General features: G+C 37.5%; 1 protein-coding gene across 2 annotated transcripts in view; it reads left to right on the top strand.

The window, feature by feature from the left end:
* spg11 (SPG11 vesicle trafficking associated, spatacsin) overlaps window positions 1–22,380 on the top strand; it is a 92,996-nt gene that overhangs the window by 34,024 nt on the left and 36,592 nt on the right. The window contains exons 14-20 of one of the 2 annotated variants that reach the window (XM_039773241.1): window positions 30–232; window positions 1,823–2,027; window positions 3,911–4,114; window positions 4,860–4,966; window positions 6,488–6,633; window positions 6,855–7,016; window positions 13,518–13,611. In XM_039773241.1, coding sequence (XP_039629175.1) covers window positions 30–232; window positions 1,823–2,027; window positions 3,911–4,114; window positions 4,860–4,966; window positions 6,488–6,633; window positions 6,855–7,016; window positions 13,518–13,611 — 1,121 coding nt within the window. The remainder of the gene's footprint in view (window positions 1–29; window positions 233–1,822; window positions 2,028–3,910; window positions 4,115–4,859; window positions 4,967–6,487; window positions 6,634–6,854; window positions 7,017–13,517; window positions 13,612–22,380) is intronic. The other variant, XM_039773242.1, reaches the window with a different exon arrangement.

Below are 22,380 nucleotides of genomic sequence, written 5' to 3' on the forward strand. Positions count from 1 at the left end.
TTATGTTTTGACTGTCGTTTGGATCCTAGGTCTTTGCAGATGGAACAAATTGATTCAAAACATGAGGCAGTTTTAGAAAAGATGTTAAGAGATGAAACTCTTATCCAAACCAAGTGTTCGAGTATACTATTGGATTGGGCCAAATGGTGGGACAACAACATTCAGGAAGTTATCCTACTATCAAGACAGATTGAGGAAGATAAGTGCCCTGCAGGAGATAGCCGTGGTTTAGGTAGTCAGTCTTTTTTGTAAATCTTCTTATATTATACGCTACAGTGGCTGTTTGTTTGTCTGTCCAGGATTTTAAATCACCTGTAGCTCGCAAACTGTTTCACCTATTAGACTTGAAATATACTATGTGACGTCTACTATCTGCTTTTGGGGTGATGATTTTTATTACTGTTTTTATTTTTATTTTATTTTATTGTAGAATCAACTCTTGGCAGTGCGCAGCAGGGCAGCCGTGCGGCGCATGCGTATGGGTGCCGTTTTCATTCCCTACCACCTTTGCTAATCATTCTTGAGGCAGATTAAAGACTTAAGTGCTAGCTTAAGTGAAAAATTTAATGAAAATTACTAATTGCAACACAAAAACTAACTTAATCAGTTTTAACGTGAAAAGATGCTGATGAAAGAAGAGAAGCAGCGGGCCGCTAGGGTGGAGAAATAAAGAGCTGTTCAGGAAGCAGCAAGCGCATCAACCTCTGAGCAAATGAATGCTAAACAGAGACAGAGAAAGAGTCTGAAAACTATGAATGCTCAAGTCAAGTGTATTCACTGCACGTTATCATGCAGTACGCCATTACTAGTGTAATATATTCACATTGTCATAATATTGAAGTGTATTTTCGAAAACATACTACATATTTTTGGCATTATTCTTTTAGTTTCTCAAAGTATCACCAGGGGCATGGGCATAATAATATGCCTTTTAAAGTAGTTGAATAAATGATTTAGTGCTAAAATAGTCCAGTACTATAAAAAATATTTTTGTGTAAAAATGAATGATGATAGGATTCAAATATAATTGAGGAATTCTAAACAACTATTAATAAAAAAGTTGTTTGTGTAACAGATGTTGCATGTGGCAAGTACCTTTCATTCGAAGCTCATTTTGCATTCTTGTGTAATATGTTGTCACGCTTGAGTCACAGATTTGCACAGAAACAAAGGAGGTTGGTTATTCAAACACTGCAAACAAACATTTTTCTCTTCTTTTTAAAAGTTTAAACGTGCTCCTTGACAGGACAGAGATGACAGTTCCATCTCTCAATTAAAAGAAAGCAAACGTATGTCCTCCTTCAAAGGAGTATGCGTCAGGAGCAGGAAAAGTCAGAGAGAGAGAGAAGCAAAACAATCAATTCCAAAACTGACAGGTGCCATACAGGCTTTTAAGTAAGTGGAGTACTGCACTTGAGGCTTATCACGCGACAGAGCCGCAAGTGAGGTAAGGAGCAATATGAAGGTAGTCTGTCAATGTTTTTCAGGGGTTTCCCCAGGAACGTCTGTATTCTCTGAAGATGCGATCAGCCCCCCAGCTCACAATGTGAATTGGTTCTATGGGATCTCGAATGTGCTGGTCACACTAAAAGCAGACAAACTGCACTTAAGATTAACTCTCTAGGATGCCACAGTCCCTGGTGAAAAGAAATACAAATATTTGGAGGTTATGAATTCACAGAAGGCAGCCCAGCCTAGAATCAAACCTTGCCCTCAGATGTTTCTGCTTCAATGCTAAATTTAACTTCATTATGCTGTTGTTGGAAGTAACATGGTAGGAGTCAATTTCTGGTCATGATATTCATTTTATTTTTTCTACCAGGTATGAAAACACACATCACAGAAGTTCTCTGGGGATACCTGACGTTGCTGCATATTTGGCAGAATATTGGAATATGGTTGGATTTTTTTGGTGTTCCAGAGAGCACAGTTTCCCAGAAATGGCCAGCACTTACACCAGTGGTTATCAATAGTTTCACGCATTGCTGCAGCTACATGAAGAACAAAGTGCTTGACAAGCTGGCAAAGTATGGACTTTTCACAGTGCAATGTGCTTTTACATTTTTTCTAAATTATCAAGTTTTAATTTCATTCTTACCATGCATTGCTTTCATTATGTTAGGGCTAAGCAACATACACACCAAGTTTCTAACTTCTTATAAGTCTTAAATTAGCATTGAAAATAAACATTAAACAATCACATTATTTAATAGTCTAGGAAAAACACACTCTGGTCAGGCTTGTTTATTTAATCCTGTATCAAGAAGTACAGTTGTAGAACACAAATTAACACCACTTCTCATTTGTATCACTGCATGAAATGTCTCATTGTAAGGTGCCTGAGATTATACCAAATTTTTATATGTTCTTTCCATTGAAAATGAATTTAATTAAACATTGCAATCAAATACAAGTTTATATATATATATCTCGTTATTTATAATTTGATACTATCCGTATGTATGATGTTTGCGTCAATACCCCGTATGTATGGTGTTCATATCAATACCTCGACTCAATACAAATTAGAACCATGCAATGGGAATCTGCCTCTGTAGTTAGAACATAACATGGCAAACGTGGATGCATTATTGCATAGTTGGCTAAGAATGTTCGAATACTACAGTGACAGCGCTGGACAGCCGAGTATAGTAAGTCGGTGTTGGTTTGAGCAGATAACAGTAAGTTTGATTGGCTTTTGGAACGTTCGTTTGGTGGGGCGTTCTTTCCAGGACTAACATCGTCGACTGACTTAAACCCTTGGACAGCTCCGGAACCGTAAGTAATTTAGAATGTATAGCCATTTGCTTGGTACGTCGAAATTTATCTTTGGGCAGTTCGATTTTGGCATCCGTCCTTCTGACATCTATTGGCAAACTGAGTAATGACGGCTGGGCATTAACAACGGGCATTTTTAAAATTTTAGCCGATCTAAAATGACCCCACCAACATAATTATTACTCTGACCCTGATTAGAGTCGTACAATGCGGTTTGTTTTGAAAATTTGTTTGCTGGAAAAAATCGAATGAGGTGCGCCAAACAGCTGAGTTCACGTCTCGCAGCCCCGTTTAAACAGGAAGATCTTCATTACATCGGCCGAAAAGGTTCTATTTTAAGCACAAAGTACTTAAAAAAACAAGTAATTCTTTGCAGAGAAAGTATGGATGTGAAATCCTTACTTTTAATCCATACTATAATATAAGAAAATCACCTGGCACATCTAGGACAGGACGGGGCCAGAGCTCACACGGCACGACGTTTGCTCGGAGTGTTGAGGGAAATGTTCCCTGGGCATTTGATCTCTTTAAGGGGAGATGTGGGGTGGCCGGCATGGTCACCTGATTTAAGCCCATGTGAGTTTTTCCTTTGGGATACCTAAAGGAAAAGGTTTTCAAACATTGTCCTTGATCTCTTGAAGATTTGAAGGAAAGGATCAAACAGGAAATCGATGCCATTCCGCCTGAGATGAGCCAGAGAGTGATGGAGAACTTCCAGGAATGTCTTCAGCAATATATTGCCATTTGTGTGATTATAATTTTTAAGACCCATTAAAACAAAACTGTTTTTTATGTACTTTTCAGAAATATATACAATTTTCTTGTTTAGATAGCTTTGTTCATTTTTTATATCCCTTCAAAATGTGGGAGATCTTTATGCCCCACCTTGTATTAACTGCTGCTTTTTTTAAATTACAGAAAAACAAATTTTCTCGGCTGGAAATTGAATTCCTTTTACCAAATACCAATTTTAAAAATACATATAATTGTGGTGAAATTTAGGATTTTTAATACACTGTTTCTTAAGGTACTTGAAACTGTACAAAGTGTACCTTGCAATGAAGGAATCTTAATGATGCTAAGAAAAAGGTGGCAGCTTGAATTGTTTTTTTTTTTTTTCTTCTTCCACCAGGAATAAAATATTTGTGACCTCAGACCTGGATGATTTTGAGCAGTTGTTGGGAAGACTGTGTCAGGCTGGAGGGGTGATGCAGGATTCATTACCAGTCCCTAATTATCTCTCGTCCAATGGAATGGACTTTCACTCCCACTTCATTACCTTCTGTTTAGAGAATGGACTGCGCTACTTGCTATATGTTTATCTGGAATATTACAGGCAAGTGAGCTGGAGCTTTTACTGCTATGGGCTCTGGCCGACCAAGGTAGTAAAGTATATGATTATTATTATTAATTTTTCCCCATTTGGACCTGTACATTTTTTTGTTTTACAGGAATTCTCTGCATTCATATGTCTGCTCTTATTGGCAACCCTAATATGTTTTTTCTTTTTCACTTTAAATCCACTTAACATTTTGTTATAGTTTTATCATGCTGTTTTCCTGTTTTCTCCATGTATCCATACAGTGTGCATTTTGTAAGAATAAGTATTATATCGCTTGCATTGTGTGTAAGGTTGCATACAGTTAAGGGTGACATTTTCAAATATAAACCTGATGTATACTACTTATTAATCTTTATTCTGTTTTTTACTGTAAATACACAATCAGGCTGGTTGTGCAGGATGTTCAGTCTTTGAAATTCAAGTACAATTTAGAACTTTGAGATTCTGACATTTCAGATAACTTTTACATGTTGGCTTGATTTTTAAAAGGTCACAAGAATATTATATGGAAGCAATTATAAAAAAGGTTTTCTATTGCTAATATTTAGTATTGAACACAGCTAGAAATAGACTACAGAATTGCTTGACTTAGGAGTCTACAATTAAAACCTCTCGGAGTTACGGCACCATTGGTTTAAAATTTAAGACCAAGGAATTCAAAGATAAACTGTTAGATATTATACTGGTAATAATAATTAAACAAGGATGACACACATCATTGACCTTCTTCTATTTTCAGGTTAAATCTGAGCAACTGCCCTATCCTGGCTGATGAAGTTTTATATGCGGCTCACCCTTGGTTTGAATTGTTAGTCAGGTTTCAGGAGATCACAAAGAATCCAAAAGGTAAAGCTGTGATGACTTTAAGTAGATCATTTACTGTAAGTGGAAAATATGATAAGAAATAGATTGATAATACATCAGATTTAGTCTGGTACTCTTAGGTACTTTACATTTCCTTAACACATTCTTGTTAGCTTGATCTGCAACAGTAAATTAACCAAACCTGAATTTGTCTGTTAGCATGCCTTGCGATGGCATACCATCAAGTATGTCAATACCATTTTTGTTTGCCATCTTTAGTGTACTATTTGGTGATCTTTATACGGTATATAGCGTGTGTAAAAGTAACAAGAAAAATTAGCATCTGTGCTATAGCCCTGGGAATTCTTTTTTCTTGACATCCCACAGGGTTTTGGAATGTGAGACCACTTACCCCTTTTTTTGAATGCAAATCTTTTTTTTTACCTATTTTATGCTTTTCTATATGGTATAAATCAGTATATATACATTATTCTTTTTTGACTTCATAGGTGTAGCATGATGCTTTAGCTCCATTACTTTGTTCATTTTCTGAACCTTCTTAATCCCCTACTATTCTTGTAGCATCATCATACAGGCAGGAGACAACCCTAGGCTAAGATTCTATTCAATTACAAAGCCCTTCCACACACAAACTCAAACCTTTAAATGTTTAGAGATGCCCGCTAACTCAACTTTGAGATATGGGAGAGATGAGGAACACCTTGAGAGTCCATGCTGACATGATTAGGAGGTGTAATCTTAGATGGTGTCTGGGCCAGCATTTGAAACTGGGACTATAGAGCTATGCAGCATCACTAAACACTGTGCCATAACGTCACAAAGAATGATACATGATGTATGTTATCTGTTTATGCTAAATACAGTATATCTTTAATTAATGCCACATCTAATATTTTTAAGTGTATATTATTAATGTATTGATATCTTTAAGTGGTCAAAAATTTCACATGAACTTTAGATATGTTTTTAAAGTAGGTTCTTCAAAGGTTGTGGTAACTGCATATCAGTATACTATTTCAACAAGCAGAATACTATGTGCATGTAGCATTAAAAGTAATACTCTTAAAATCATAAACAAACACCAGACATATGAAATATTTTATTAATGTTATGTCTGAAAATGATTCTCTGATGGCATATATTTAGCTCCCAGTAAACCTATAAGGAAAATGTTATGCTCTTGGCTAGAGCTTTGATCTGAGGTGACTTACCTGGTTTTTTTTTTTGGTTTTTTTTTAGTATTAGTACAGGCAGGTTAAGTGACATAGTTTTCCAGCAGCATAGTGAAAAATAGGTGAGAAGCAAAGTCAAAATCTTGTTTTAAAGTCCAGTGATGGAAATTTAAGGGCTAATTTCTGTGAGTGAATTGCTACTATCTTTAAGTGATTAGGCCTAACTTAGTTTAAATATGTTTAACCCTAGAGTGTTATAGATATTAGCAGCTTATGAAATACGGCTGGATAGCACAAAAAATGTTCCAAAGCCATTTTTTGCATATTTCAGCTTTCAGTATTCTTATTCTTTTGCTCTTTTTCCCTACAGATCCCTATGTCATATTCCAGTCTAGCCTGACTAATTCCCATATACTGATCCCTGGCAGCCAAGCTAGTGTAAGCAGTATGCTGTTAGAAGGTCACACCTTGCTGGCTTTGGCAACATTAATGTTTGCCCCTGGAGGGTTTGATGAGGTAGGATTTTTTTCTGTTTACTAATAAGACTTTTTCCCCTCTTTATTATCCATCCATCCATTATCCAACACGCTATATCCTAACTACAGGGTCACAGGGGGTTCTGTTGGAGCCAATCCCAGCCAACACAGGGCACAAGGCAAGAAACAAACCCTGGGCAGGGCGCCAGCCCCCCTTTGTATTATACCTCTGTTTAAATATGTGCTTTTATTTTCTAAAAGGTTGTTGGGCAAAAAGATGGAGAGGAATCATCATGGAAGGTGGACCCGCAACTTTTAAAAATGGCTCTGGCCCCATACCCAAAACTTAAATCTGCATTGTTCCCTCAGAACTCATCTCGTGGCATTCCAGCCCCAGACATCTCTATCTACAATCTTATTCAGGTAATGTGAGATTACCTGATGTATGGTTTCTTGCTTTTCTAATTTTGGTATGAGAGTTGGTATGAGTTTTTTTTTTTTTTTCCTCTCTCCTGTTGGCCTTGGCTATTCCTACATTAGTGGATACTGGTCTAATCTGTCTGGTCACATCTCTCATTTAGCTGTGTTATGAAGTCAAGTTAAATACTGAGCATATTGGACAGAAATAAGCGTTTTACGTGCCATATTGCAGATGAGTCAGCAGTTCAGTGTAAAGTTGCTGATTAACTATGTGTTCACAGGGAACGAACTTTTTATTAACAAGCGTATCAAATGCCGAAAAATGCAATCATCTTTGTCTTGATGTTTGATGTGACCTGGTGTGCTTTTTCTGGCTTGGAAACAAAAAAATTATCAGTCACATGCATGATCTTAGAATAAGTGTCAGAAATATGCATTCAATCAAATTAACACAATGTCAATCAGTAGATGTAGTAACAAGACTGGGAGCATACCTTACCTAGTTGCATAGTTGATAACTACTGTACACCCTACTTCTGTGCTATTGACCACTTCTGGGAATTTTTGGAAGGTACGTGTTTTTTTTTTTTTAACAGAACAATAAACTGAAATCTTGTATTTGTGGTGTCAAACAATGTTTTATTTTTTTTAAGTATGAAATTTTGTGCAGTGGTGGACTGGCTACATTTTAAGCCTTGAAGAACTTATTATAGAAGGATAATTTGCTTCTAAGAACATTTCCACACTCCCTTCCTCTTCTTTCCTACAATTATGTGTAATAGTTTTTTTTAATTCCTTAGGCCATCCAAGGACTAATGTGTCTGAATTATTCAAAAAGAATGAATAGGTATCGCTAGAAGACTGCCATTAAAATTAATCAAAATGAGCTTCTGAACTTTCATTGTATCTTAAATTGTATTTAATTGACTTTAACACAGTCAAGGTCACATTACAGATGGCTTTTGGATGGCTGGGTTTTAAGTTGTGATTTTGCTAGTTCCATTAGAAATTTTAGTGTAGCAGTCTTTGTATTCTACATACTGTAGTTTCTGTTTCTTTTTAAAGAAAGGGATTGTACTAAGATGTGGATGTGTACTCATTCCATGTTCTTCATCGTTATTGAAAAGATGTAGTTTAGAAAAGAGTGCACCTCCCTAATGAGGCTAGGACAAACTTCACGAAGTCCCTGTCCTCTAACATGCCTAGAGCATGTCCAAAACAAAGCAAGTCACCCAGCAGTGGTGTAGAAAGATTAAAGTAGATATCTAATACTATAAACCTAGAATATAACCTTAAACAGTCCCAAAAGAATAAACCCAGGGAATGATGTTAAACAGTATCCATGGTGAAGCAGATCACGTATGATAGTACAATCCTAATACAGTATACATTATCCTAATCCTAATGTATGATAGTACAATCCTAATACAGTAAACCAAGAGTATGATGTTAAACAGTCCCCCTTTTTTAAATTAATAAATAAATAGATAAAAGAGAAAAAAAAAGTTTCTGATTTCGGCATTTTGTAGGCACTGTTTAATTCTGTAAAGTGTGGCAAGTTTAGCAGCTCTTGAAGGTGAATAATTAGGGAAAATATAAATGCAGTTATATTCAAATATGTCTTGTTTCAATCTGAGAAGCGACATCAGATTTACTTTAGATTGTAGTTTGTCGAAACAATAAGGCTTGTATGCTTTGAGGCATTCAATCCATGTATGCAGTAAACTGCTGATATCTTGGTGTCTGATTTAAAGTCCTCTCCAATTATTTTACGGAATAGTTCAGCAATGAATTTCATTGAGTTTGGACTTTCACCATTTTCAGGGAGACCATCAATTCTGATATTATTTCTTCTGTATTCATCTTCCAGCACAGCTAGACTGTCTCCAAGCACTTTGCATTTGGAATTTGCAGCCATTGCTTTTTCATCAGTGGTAGATACCAGTTGTTCAACTGTTTCAGTACAAGTCATAAACATTTGATTAACATCTTCAAGTTGAGTAGCATGTACTCTAATTTTACTCTCAACTTTATTCGCATTTCCTTGTGGTTGTTTTTCTTTCCAATTTTTTCTAGTATGCCTTTAAAAGTTGCCTCAAAGCAATTACTTAAATGTTTCTCGCAGTCCTTACTATACTGAAACAGCTTCTTGTTGTCATGTTTATATCATTTATATCTTTTCTTATCTTTGTAACCTTCTTTATATTCTTTATCTCATTTATGTCCCCCTCAAGAATGGTAGTTATTGCGGTAATCATTGTGGTGATTGTTACCTTCAGTTTAGACTGTTCATTTGGTCTTCTCTGCGCTCCACAGGCAGAGTAGCAAGCCCAGTTAGAGTCGGTGCTGTTGACCTGTGGGGAGTAGTTGACAGCGCTGATAGTAAGACCATGCTCAGTTCCAATGAATATCCTGGAATTGACAAGTTCTCCTGACCCGACTCACTTGTAGTTTTGCTCCCACTTTTTCTCTCAGATCTACAGCATCAGATTCTGTAAGATCTGTTCCAGGTCAGTCTCTAGCTGGCCGTTCATGAACTTGATGCCTGTTTAGGCTTTGATGATGTTTTAGCTGTTTTATTTTTTTTTGTTTCTTTCTAAGCCTTTTTTCGGCTACTCATGCTTGTATATACTTGCATGTACTGTAATTAAATCCCCTCGGGTTGAGTAAATACAGGATACTTCCTGTTGATAGAAAAAAAGGGTAAAATACCACCACTGCTAATGGTGATCCATCTTAGGCGTCCATCTCCAAAACGGAAAGGAAAAAGCCCAATTGGGTCGGAGAAGGAGAAAGAGATCGAGCTATTTTTAATCTATCCTTTTTGCCCCCACAAGTGCCTACACAACAATAGGCTTCATAGCCATAACCTCTGGCAAAATTGGAAATTAAGATTAAAGCTGTCTTATGTAATAATGTACTACCTTAATTTAAGACTATAGAATGTTAACAAAAGTTCAGAATTAATGTCTCTATGACCAAACGGTGACATTTGTGAGCTGGAATGTCAAAGGTCTCAATCACAAATTAAAGAGAAAGAAAATATTCTCTCACTTTAACAGGTCTCAATGCCAAGATAGTATTTTTACAGGAGACTCGCTTAATAAGTAAGGATTGGTTTCGTTCACAAACAGATTGGACTGGCCAAATATTTTAGCTAAACAAAAAAAAACAGAGATCTGGGAGTCTTAATACATAAAACAATTTATTTGTAGTATCAGATGTAGTGTAGTGTCTGATCCTGAAGGGCAATATGTGATGGTGATGGGTAATTTATTTAATTGTAAAGCGATTTTGATAAATATATACATTCCTAATGTGAACTCTCATAAAATTATAATGGGCAGAGACTTTGCATTTTAAATTAAGGCCTTGAAAAGGTCTTCAGCTACAGTGGCGATAACATCTAACACTGCGAAAATAATTAGACAGTTTGTAATCGATCATAACTTATCAAACCTATGCAGATTTCTAAATCCAAACATAAGAGCATATTTCTTCTCACCAGTACATCATTGCTACTCAATAATTGATTATTTCTTTATTGGTAACAATTTTTTCTCACATTCAGATCTTGCAAGTATGACATTATTGTTATCTCTGACCATGCCCCTCTGTTCATGGAGGTCAAATCACTATGCCTAACATACTCATCGCGCAGCTGGCATCTTAACCCCCTGCTGAAGAGAACGGTACAAAATTTATATCCAAGCTCACTGATTATTTTTTAGAGACAAATGCATTCTCAGAGGTCTCTGCATGTATACTGTAGGAAACTTTGAAGGCATTTTTAAGAGAACAGATTATTTTACATCTGTCCCACAAAAATAAACTGAAAGCCAAGAAGGTGTCCAATTTATTCGGTGAAATTACCAGAATAGATCAAGAACACACCAGGACTTTAAATGAGACATTTTATAGGGAAAGACAGGCTTTGCAATCAGAATTCAACCTCTTGACAAGAAAAGAAATGGAACAACTCATTTTTAAATCACAACATCATTACTATGAACACAGAGAGAAGGCTAATAAGATCTTTGCTCAACAAATCCTCAAGCAGGAAGTTAACAATGCAATATCAGTAATTACCAACACAGACAAAGAAATAAACTATTGAACATAAAAATATAACGCACACATTTAGAGAGTGCTAAGTCCTTATATTCTACTCCGTTTAAAGAAGATGACATGATCTAATGTGTTTTTTGATGTATTACAGATAACACCGCTAGATACTCTCCGTGCAGAGGAACTGGATAAACCTCTGACACTCTCAGAATTACTAAACAGTATAAACTTATTTCAGAATGGGAAAGCAGCAGGCCCTTTTGGCTACCCTGCTGATTTTTATAAAAAAAATTCAATTAGGTTAGCTCCCTTATTATTAGCAACATTTATAGAAGACAGAGACCATAAAATTTTACCTCAAACTTTTCGCCAAGCATTTATGACCATCTTTCCTAAGAAAAATAAGGACTTATTACAATGTGCATCATACACACCAATCAAACTTCTGAATAACAGATGCTCTCCAAAGTTCTAGCTAGAAGGGCGGATAAAATTGGTAATATTACAAGATCAAACTGGATTTATTAAAGGCAGACACTTGGCTTCCAATCTTTGACGCCTCTTTAATGTAATATATTCACCCATAAATTCTAACGCCCCGGAGACCTTATTATATTTGGATGCAGAAAAAGCATTTGATATGGTTGAATGGGACTACTCATTCACCACAATGCACAAACTTGGGTCTGGTCTGAGCATATATGCATGGATCAAACTACTGTATACCAGTCCAGAAGCTTCAGTTTGTATTAACAACATTATCTCAGACTACTTCAAACTAGAACTTGGTACTAGACAAGGATACATCCTTTCACCACTGCTTTTTGTAATCACCATTGAACTATTGGCTGTTCACTTTTAAAATGCATCTGAGATAAAGATGATTATCAGAAAAGGATTTGAGCAGAAAATATCACTATTTGCAGATGAATTCACTCTAGATCCATATGTGCAAAGCATACAATTATTCAACCTAAAATCTTTTATCGAGCACATCTATCTCACTTAAAATTGTCCAAAATGTTTCCAGAGCACGATGCAACCTTCAAACCTTGCAGTCTAGCACTAGCCTCACTAGGTCAGTATGTTTTGGGCAGGCACCAAATTAATATCATTCGGAACCAGAATCTTTAAATGCTTATTAAACAGACATTGGTGTCACAATCACTCCTAATCCATTAACAGCTGTGTTTGGTATACTCCCAAAAGTGGAGAAGGACAAACAAACTGTTATTGTCTTTACCTCTCTACTAGCATGTAGTCGTTCATTGTTTAACTGGAAGAATCCTAGCCCACCACTTTTTATATAGTGGGCAACTGATGTTATATACTATTTAAAATTGGAAAAAATTTAAATTCTCACTTAGAGAATCCATACAAAACTTTTTTCAAACCTGGCAAGATCTAATCAATAACATTTTAGAGTAAGCATTTATATTACTGGTGGAAAAGGATTCTCTTCCTTCTTTTCTACTGTTAAAGATTTACCCTAACTCTTGGCCTTCCTTTCTTTTTCTCGGTTGGGGGTTGAATTTAGTTCTATTAAGCTTGATTTAATTATATGGAATGTTTCTTGCTTTTAATAAAATCAATTAAAAAGAATACATGAAATAGAGTGCACCATTCAGCATGTATGATCATAACCTTGTTTTCATGAAGCCTCAATAATATATAAGGTTAACTTTGACAGAAAACACACAACACAACTATTTGGTTAACACTGTTTCATAAGTTAAAAAAAAATTGCCAAACCCCCCAAGCAACTACTTGGTTAACACTGTTTCATAAGTTAAAAAAAATCACCCCTTTAGGTGGGAAAAGTGCATTTTATCTCTGGCTTGGTAACTCATGGCACCCCATCTAGCACCAGAAACATTGATTAATCATGTCCTCAGTTTTTAATACAGCAACATTGGCTGACTTGTATGAAGGGTCTGTTACAAGGCAAAATGATGCTTTTGTTAGAGATGAGTCTACCAGCTTATCTGTAAACTGGAAAAAAAAAATTTTAACCCATGTAGTATTGTATTCCCCCTAATTTGTGTATCCCCTGTCTATTAAGCCCTTCTTTTATTGTTTGGTCTGTCAACCAGTAAAGATTGAATAATACCCTTCAGTCACTAGAAACTATAATATTTTCCCAGAAACTTGCTAAATTGTAATTTGAATTTCTCTTGTGGTTAAACTTGGGTATTGCTACTGTTTTTTTTTTTTAAATTTCAAATTAAAATTAAACACATGATAGTAAATCCACTAAACGTTCAGATGTAAATTACATTCATGTATTTCTTTCACAGATTATTTGTTTTACTTGTCAGACATTCCCAGATAGTATATTATAGCACTTATTAATGTATATACAGTACTAACATTTCAATTTATTTGTATTGTGGGCAGTAGTTAGAGAAGGCTTATTTAATCTTATTTGTGTTACAGGCTTTGTTTCCATTTAATCCTTCAAGGCACTTTGGATGGCAGACTGCCAACACACTGGCCACTGTTGGTATGTATGCATGCCAGAATTTATTAGGTAATTACAGAGATTATACTGACTATTGAAACACCAGGCTTCACTCAACAGTTTTAGTGAGTCAACCACATTAACAATGAGATTGAAAATTGCATTGTTAGTAATGTAATAGTGATATTAAAACCACTTTCTGAAATACAGTTGAATTAGAAATGTATATTTTTTTAGAGGTGATTTATTCATCCTGCGTCAACCATAGGTTTAATGCTGAAGTGTTTTTTTGATTTAACTGTTGATACTATTTGTATAAATTGATTGTATGCCATCATTTTGGTTGACATTTTTTCAGACTCGTCTTATCAAAGTACTTTTTACACACACATAAAATATTTACTGAGACACTTTAGTTTTTATGTTTAAAAATTAAGAATTATATTCAAAAAGTAATTTAATGTAATTACAATATTAAATCATTGCTTCTTAACAGTACTTTGCAATGTTATGTAGTTAAAATGTAGCCCAAATAGCCTTGTAGTGGCTCAGTAGCTTTCACAGTCAGCACATTCCAACTCAAGTAAAGCCAAAATTGCATTGGTTGATGTCCTATTGTTAATTTTTGGTAGTGGATTGTCTGTGACTAACTACAATTAAAATTTCTTAAAACATAACATTTTGACAGAATTACCCAATGAAGAATTAAAATCTCAGTCAGTGTCTCAAATTAAAATTGTTGGCTGCATTTGTCCATGGTGGAGAGCAGGGGTCTCATGTATAAATGGTGCGTACGCACAAAAGTGTTACTTACGAACGTTTCCACGCTCAAATAGCTCATACCCTGGCATACACAAGTTCTCTGCTCTGTTTTGCAGACTGGCAGCACCCAGCATCAAAGCAATGCTACTGTTCCAGTGTGGTTTCCCTTTCCTTTTTTGATCCACATCCCTGACGCGGCTTTATAAATACACTGAAATTAACTGCATATTATTTATTAGTTTAATGCATCTCATTGTAATTAACCTGTAACAATATAATGGTCCACAGAATGGTCAAACTATTCTAAACACAATAGCTGCTTTAGCATCGTTACTCTCACTACACCTTCTTCTTCTTTCACCTGCTCCCGTTAGGGGTTGCCACAGCAGATCATCCTTTTCCATATTACTCTCACTGCACCACTTGGAGTATTTATATCACTGTATCTGAGTGGGAAATCACAGCTGTACAGCAGCTGATCGGAAAGAGAATTATCGGTATACACCATCAAGCACACGCTGCCTCAGCCATGCAGTCTATTGAACTGCTCTCATAATGCAAACGCTTCAGAGTCTTTCCTGTACGGACCTCGCGGTTCAGAAACCGTTTCATCCCAAGAACTATAAACGCAACCAATCAGTCCATCAAGTGCTCCTTGTAGAACTGTTTGTACTTATAATTACAATTACCTCACTGTAAACTTGCAATACAGTTATAATATTGCACAAACCGAGCCACTTTATAAAGCGCGTATTTACATACGATGACAAGATCATTTTTAAGATGAAATGCAACAGAATTAAATTTTAACTTAATTTAAATAATCTATATTGTTCATAAATAAACATGTGAGGACATGGTGTTGCAGCGCCAGCAAGGAGCTGGCACTCCGTTCACGATTGTTTCTGCCTCGCACTGTATTCTTGCTGGGACTGGCGCGACACTGGAAGGATAGATGGATAGAATATATCATGTACTACAAAGATTTCAATGTTACTTAAAGGTTTTGAAGAATCTGCGTTCTAAGCTTACAGATGGCTGAACGTCTATTACAGAGCTGATTGTGTGGCAATTGGGTATTTGGAGAAAGAAAAGTAAGGACAGGAATTGGGGGTTAGTACGTTTGAAATAGACAGTACGGCTGCAATAAATTATTTCATTGAGGAAGCACACGGTGCAGCAAGTATCTTGCGTGAGGCATGAACAATCACTGCGCCACCGTGTTCCCATGTTTAATAACATGCTTTAACTCCTATCATCATTAAATGATATCAAGTATACATCTCAGTATTTTAATTATTCAGAGAGCTGTAATATCACCCATACTTTGATGGGCTATAAACTAGTTAGCAAATAGACAATAAAACCTATGTGAACATGCTTCAAGAATAACAGGTAATCAGAGGCATCATGTACAGTGGTTTCCTCACCACACAGACATTTGTGTGGTCTTATTTTAAAGTTATTCTGCCATCTAGTGACAATATAAAGAAGAAAATATTTTTATTTAAACTTGCAGTACAATGTTTCTGTGCCCCATGATGGACTGGTGACTTGTCCAGGGCTGGTTCCTGCCTTACATCTAATTCTGCCTGGTAAGGCTTTAGTTCTCTGCAGCAGTGAATTAAGTGGTTCAGCAAATGAATGTATAAATTATGTTAAAGCTCTGGTGTGTTTAACAGACACAGAGTGTGCTTTTCTATGTCAGTTGTTCTTGTAGGAAATTAATGTTGAAAATAGATGGTCACACTTTTAAAAAAAGATAAATTGTTATTAAACTTAAGTCATGCCTTAAAATAAAATAAAAATAAAAAAATCCCAGACTTGTAGTGTTATGGTTTTCCCAAGCTTGAGTATATATATATATATATATATATATATATATATATATATATATATATATATATATATAAAAAAAATAAAATTCACTAAGGCAAGACACCCATGGAAAGCACGCTGGAAGGGGCATGAATTCACTAAGCGCCGACAAGTAAGACGCCCATGGTGGACGCAGGAAGGAGCCACGCCCTTCAACTGTAAGACTATTGGATACGACGACAACTCGCAGAACCACGCCCACCAACTCAGACGCGATGACACAGGAAAAAACGCCGTCATTTATGTTCGTCTGTCGTAGAGTCCACATGCACCTCTGAGCCATGTTGACTGTTCTTAGAGGCATGTTTCTTGTGGAAGTGAATCGCTATATGCAGCGTGTTAAATAGTTTGCGAGGGGTATCTCATGGGATCCTTAAAACAATCCTTTAAAACTGAGGTTAAAACACAATGAAGGAAGCAGTCTTTAAAAACCAATAAGCCCTGTGCCTCTGTTTCATTTCTGTCTCACCTGCTTCACCAATGCAGGCCCTGCAACAGTCGAGACGCTGTCTCAGCAGCCTGACCGGTTCACACAGAGGCAGCGTGAGAGAAAGCTGTGCACGCACACAGGTAGCGCCAGAGACAGACAGAGGCACACACACAGGCAGCTGGTGGGCGGGTCTCCATGAGCTTCTCTTGCAAGGGGGCACATGACCAGGCGGTGTGTATGCTTCAAAAATGAGGGTGGACACAGCAGGACCATCTAAAAAGAGGCATGTTTGCCACGGATGGAAATCGCTGTAGGCAGTGTGTAAAACAGTTTGTTTGTCGCAGATGTGAATCGCTGTATGCGGCATGTAGAACAGTTTGCTAGGGGTCTCCCATTGTCTTACAGTTGGTGGGCGGGTCTCTGTTGGTTGCTCTTGCGAGCGGGCACCTGACCAGGCAGTTTGTATGCTTCGAGAGCGTGGGTGGACGCGACAGCACCATCTAAGAAGAATCATATTTGTCGCGGATGTGAATCGCTGTTTGGGCGTGTAAAACAGTTTGTCGTGAAATTGAATCGCTGTATGCAGCGTGTAAAATGCTGTATTGTATGTTGCCCTCTCCAGAGTTACATCTTTTCATTCACCTACAGTCATATCCTCAAAACCAACCCCATTTGGACAACTGTGTCTTTCAGGAAGTGTTCACCCATCAATACATAGGGTTTGCTAGTTATGCATATTTGTTCAAGATAACTCACTGCTTCTAACTGAACAGTACTAAAACATATTAAAAAGGCTGTAATTTTAATCACCTTTAAATGATTTTAAAGGATCTTTACAGCATTCTTATATATTTATGGCAGCAATTTATTCTCAGCTAATATAGTTCAGGTTGTCACTTTTAACATTTTTAAAGAAACAATAGGATTCCCTGGTGAAATACACTTTTAAGGGTAGGCAAATTGATGGATTGGTGTATAGATTGATGGATGAATGAAAGATTACTTGTTATAACATTTTCAGCATCTGTGAATTAGAAAAACTGTTTTAACAATAAACAGGAAAAAATCATCTGTAATATTTTTTTGATAATATAGGCATAAGAATAAAAAGGTCATTAACTGTTTGACAACTGAAATGTGGCCTCTTCAGGGTTTTCTACTGGTGCTTCACAGTTCCAGAATCCTGAGTTGAAATCCTAGCACAATTGCTGTTTGTGTTCAGTTTGCACATTCTTTCCATAACTTGCTATTGGAATAAGCTTTTGGCACTGAATTGGCCATTACATGTGTGCTTATTCCTTGTTTATCAGTGTTAGACAACCAATCATGCAAGGAAGACACTACAGACAGTAAGCAGCCAATAGATTTGAAAAGTCGCACCAATACAGTATATTTTGTGAAAGAAAACAATCGTGCTAATTTCATTCTGCCTTTCTAGATGTTCTGGTTATTTAGTCCATTATTTGCTAATTAGCGAGTCAATCTTTCATTACTCTGTGTCATCTGCTTGAGTGTTTGCTCTGCTTGTTTTTGTCATTATTAGAATACAAAGAAGGGAACAAACTACACAGAAAAAGGGCAAAATTATAGGAAAACAACAAAAGAGGGTTAAGTGTTTAAAGCTATAGCCAAAATGGACCTGTGTGTGTGTGTGTATATAATATATATATTGTGGGATATGGCTGGCTGTTCATCCCGGCCAATACCTCCACAACGCCAGATGGAGCCCTCCTGGCATTGGACATTGGAGTTTTCCTACACAACCCTGCTGGATACCATGGGGGCCTCCAGAGGATGCTGCAGAGAGGCATAAGGATTTTTATGTGCACTATAACGCGTAAGTACATCCTAGTCACAGGGACAGAAGAAATGATGTACTTCCGGGATAAAGAAAAGAGGTTTTCACCTGACCCGGAAGTGTTAAGAATCACATGGACTGAGGGATCAGAAGCACTTTTGGGTCAAGGACTTTAAAACGACGATGGGAAACCCCAGCAGATGGAGCCGAGTTGGGAGGAAGGATGACTAAGCTGCTGGGAGGTGTGGAGGATTGGATTATTATTGAGAATTTTGATTATTGTGATTTATTCAAGAATCTATACTAATAAAAGGCAAAGCCCTCACTGACTGACTGACTCACTCACTGACTCATCACTAATTCTCCAACTTCCCGTGTAGGTAGAATTTGGCAGGCTCATTCCTTACAGCTTCCTTACAAAATTTGAGCAGGTTTCATTTCGAAATTCTACGCGTAATGGTCATAACTGGAAGCTATTTTTCTGCATATACTGTAATGGAGTTGAGCGCGAAAGCTGTGGGGGGGCGGAGTTTCGTGTGACATCATCACACCGCCCACGTAATCATGCAGTACGTAGAAAACCAGGAAGAGCTCCAAAAACCGCTGAAGAAAACATACATTATATAATTAAGAAGGCAGCGAAACAATTAGAAGCGAGCGAGTGACATATAAAACCAGATTCAACGGCTCACGTGAACTGACGCAGTGCGCAGACAAAAAGCAACAGTTCCAAAGAGTGCTGAACAAAACCCGAATTACACTGCTACGCTCAAATAGACAAACCACACGCCTTGGCGCAATAGTAGAGGCTTCGCCTCTAGTGCGGCGTCGAGGTTCAATTCGAGAGGGATGCACTGAGTATGTACGCATGCTTCCCGATTCATTTTAGCCTCGCATCCCCTTGGTTTGAGACGTATGAAAAAATATGCGGTTAATGCAGAAGAACAGATCACCAATTGAAGCTTTATGAATAATGGATACTTTATTCGCGATCAATGATTGTTTTGGTAAAGCCATACTCAGTGTATTCAGTAGATGAATGGTAAAAAAGTAAGAGCGAGGGGAGGGTAACTTATTGAGGCATGCAGGCAAAACCACAATAGCTCGCGGGCTCATGTACTGTAGTGTTGCGTCAACTCGATCTGAATTGCGATCACATTTGAAAAATATATCTTTTCAAGTTCTATTTAGTCCATATGTGTCAAACTCAAGGCCCGCAGGCCACATCCGGCCCGGCGTGTAATTATATCCGACCAGCGAGATCATTTTATATATTATTGTTATTAATGGCCGGGGATATGAAGCGCTGGTAACACAATAAACTACAGATCCCATAATGCAGCGCTTCAGCTGCCTTGCGAACACTTACCGTGTTAATCAAGTCTAGCTTATGATGCTGCAAGTTATTGCGAAGCTAGCCCACACGATGCCGAAGAGAAAAGGTGATTCTGAACATAGAGCCTTTAAAAACCGATGGGAGGCTGAGTATATGTTTACTGACATTGCCAGTAAACCCGTGTGTCTCATTTGTGGAGCTAATGTGGCTGTAATTACAGAATTTAATCTAAGACGGCACTATGAGACAAAACATCAAGATAACCTGAAAGACCTGAATGCAATGCACAAGATACAGAAAGCAGAAGAGTTAAAGAAGAATCTGACACTTCAGCAGACGTTTTTACCCGTGCAAAATCACAAAGTGATTTCAAGTGAAGCTACTTTTATGGGAGACACAAATGCACCAGTGCAACTTGCCCCACTTTCCCTGTTGCCAAGTAATGTTGAACCAAATCGGCACTACGGTGTTCCCAAATACGCACTTTGCTGATAAACTGAGTGCACTGCGCACTGAGTTTGCACGGCGCTTTGGTGGCTTTGAAGAACAAAAAAAGAATTTTGAGTTGTTTCGCAACCCATTTGCCGTCGATGTGGAAACTGCACCTGTGCAGATTCAGATGGAGGTGATTGAGCTGCAGTGTAATGGCACACTGAAGGCAAAGTACGATACTGCACGGCTCGCACAGTTTATTCACTCCATTCCCACAGAAATGCTCCAGCTCCGTCTACATGCGGCTCGAACCTTGTGCATGTTTGGTACCACATATCTGTGTGAGAAGCTCTTCTCAGTCATGAAGACTAACAAAACAGCACACAGGAGTCGCCTCACTGATGAGCACCTGCAGTCCATCCTGAGAATCTCCACAACACAGAACCTCACACCAAACATAAACAAACTTGTTGCCAAAAAAAGATGCCAGGCATCCGCTCTGATAAAATGACATATGAGCAAAGACAACTGAATGATTTGATTTGTTATTGCTGAAAAGAACAAATTTTATTTATATTTCCAGGTTTTGTTATGCAGCATGATCATATTTGAATTTGTATAATTTTGACAGGATATATTTTTATGGAGAGCAAAATCCATCCATCCATCCATTTTCTAACCCGCTGAATCCAAATACAGGGTCACGGGGGTCTGCTGGAGCCAATCCCAGCCAACACAGGGCACAAGGCAGGAACCAATCCTGGGCAGGGTGCCAACCCACCGCAGGACACACACAAACACACCCACACACCAAGCACGCGCTAGGGCCAATTTAGAATTGCCAATCCACCTAACCTGCATGTCTTTGGATTGTGGGAGGAAACCGGAGCGCCCGGAGGAAACCCACGCAGACACGGGAGAACATGCAAACTCCACGCAGGGAGGACCCGGGAAGCGAACCCGGGTCTCCTAACTGCGAGGCAGCAGCGCTACCACTGCGCCACCGTGCCGCCGAGAGCAAAATCTTTTGGGATATTTAAAATTTAAGTTTATTTTTTATATAAAATTACATAAGAGTAAAGAAATTTGAATGTTTGTTCTTTTAACGTTTACTTTATTTCTAACTTCTATTACTTAGACAGGATATATTTTTATGGAGAGCAAAATATTATAAGTTATTTAAGGTTTGAGTTGATTTATTCCGGAATAATATTCTGTCGACTAAATAAAAATTCCTTCTATTTAAAATTTAAATAGAACTTGAACAGATACGATAGTTCATAATATACAGGCAGACTTGCACGTAAGAGCGGGAGTCATCCGTTTTAACAAACCGCGTATTGCACTGATACGAAATAGCCTGCCCATTTAATTATTTAGGAATGGATGAATAAATTAAGATTTTGTACAAATAATGTTTTCATTTTTCTTCCTTAATGGATTCTGGCACCCCCAGCAACAGTTGCTCGCACCCCAAAGACTGTATATATGTGTGTGTGTGTGTATATATATATATATATATATATATATATATATATAAAACACACACACATACAGTAATCCCTCGCTATATCACGCTTCGACTTTCGCGGCTTCACTCTATCGCGGATTTTAAATGTAAGCATGTCTAAATATATACAGTATCACAGATTTTTTGCTGGTTTGCAGATTTCTGCAGACAATGCGTCTTTTAATTTATTGTACATGCTTCCTCAGTTTGTTTGCCCAGTTGATTTCATACAAGGGACGCTATTGGCAGATGGCTTAGAAGCTACCCAATCAGAGCATGTATTACATATTAACTAAAACTCCTCAGTGCTATAAGATATGCTTGATTATTCTTTTGACTGCTTGATTGTTTGCTTGTCTCTGCCTCTCTCTCACCCTCTCTGACATTCTCTGCGCCTGACGGAGAGGGTGTGAGCAGAGGTGCCGTTTGCACAGAGGCTGTTTGCTTAAAAGATACTGACGCTCCTCTAAAAAATGCCACTTTATTGCGGTGCTCGGCATATTTAAAAGCACACGTATTGATTTTTTGATTGTTGCTTTAATCTCGCTCTCTCTCTCTGACGTTCTCTGCGTCTGACGGAGGAGATGTGAGCAGAGGGGCTGTTTGCACAAAGGCTATTTGCTTAGAAGATACTGATGCTCCTCTGAAAAATGCCGCTTTATTTATTGCGGTGCTTCGGCAAACTTAAAAGG

Source organism: Polypterus senegalus, chromosome 12 (genome assembly GCF_016835505.1).
Source record: "Polypterus senegalus isolate Bchr_013 chromosome 12, ASM1683550v1, whole genome shotgun sequence".
Classification (NCBI taxonomy): domain Eukaryota; kingdom Metazoa; phylum Chordata; class Cladistia; order Polypteriformes; family Polypteridae; genus Polypterus; species Polypterus senegalus.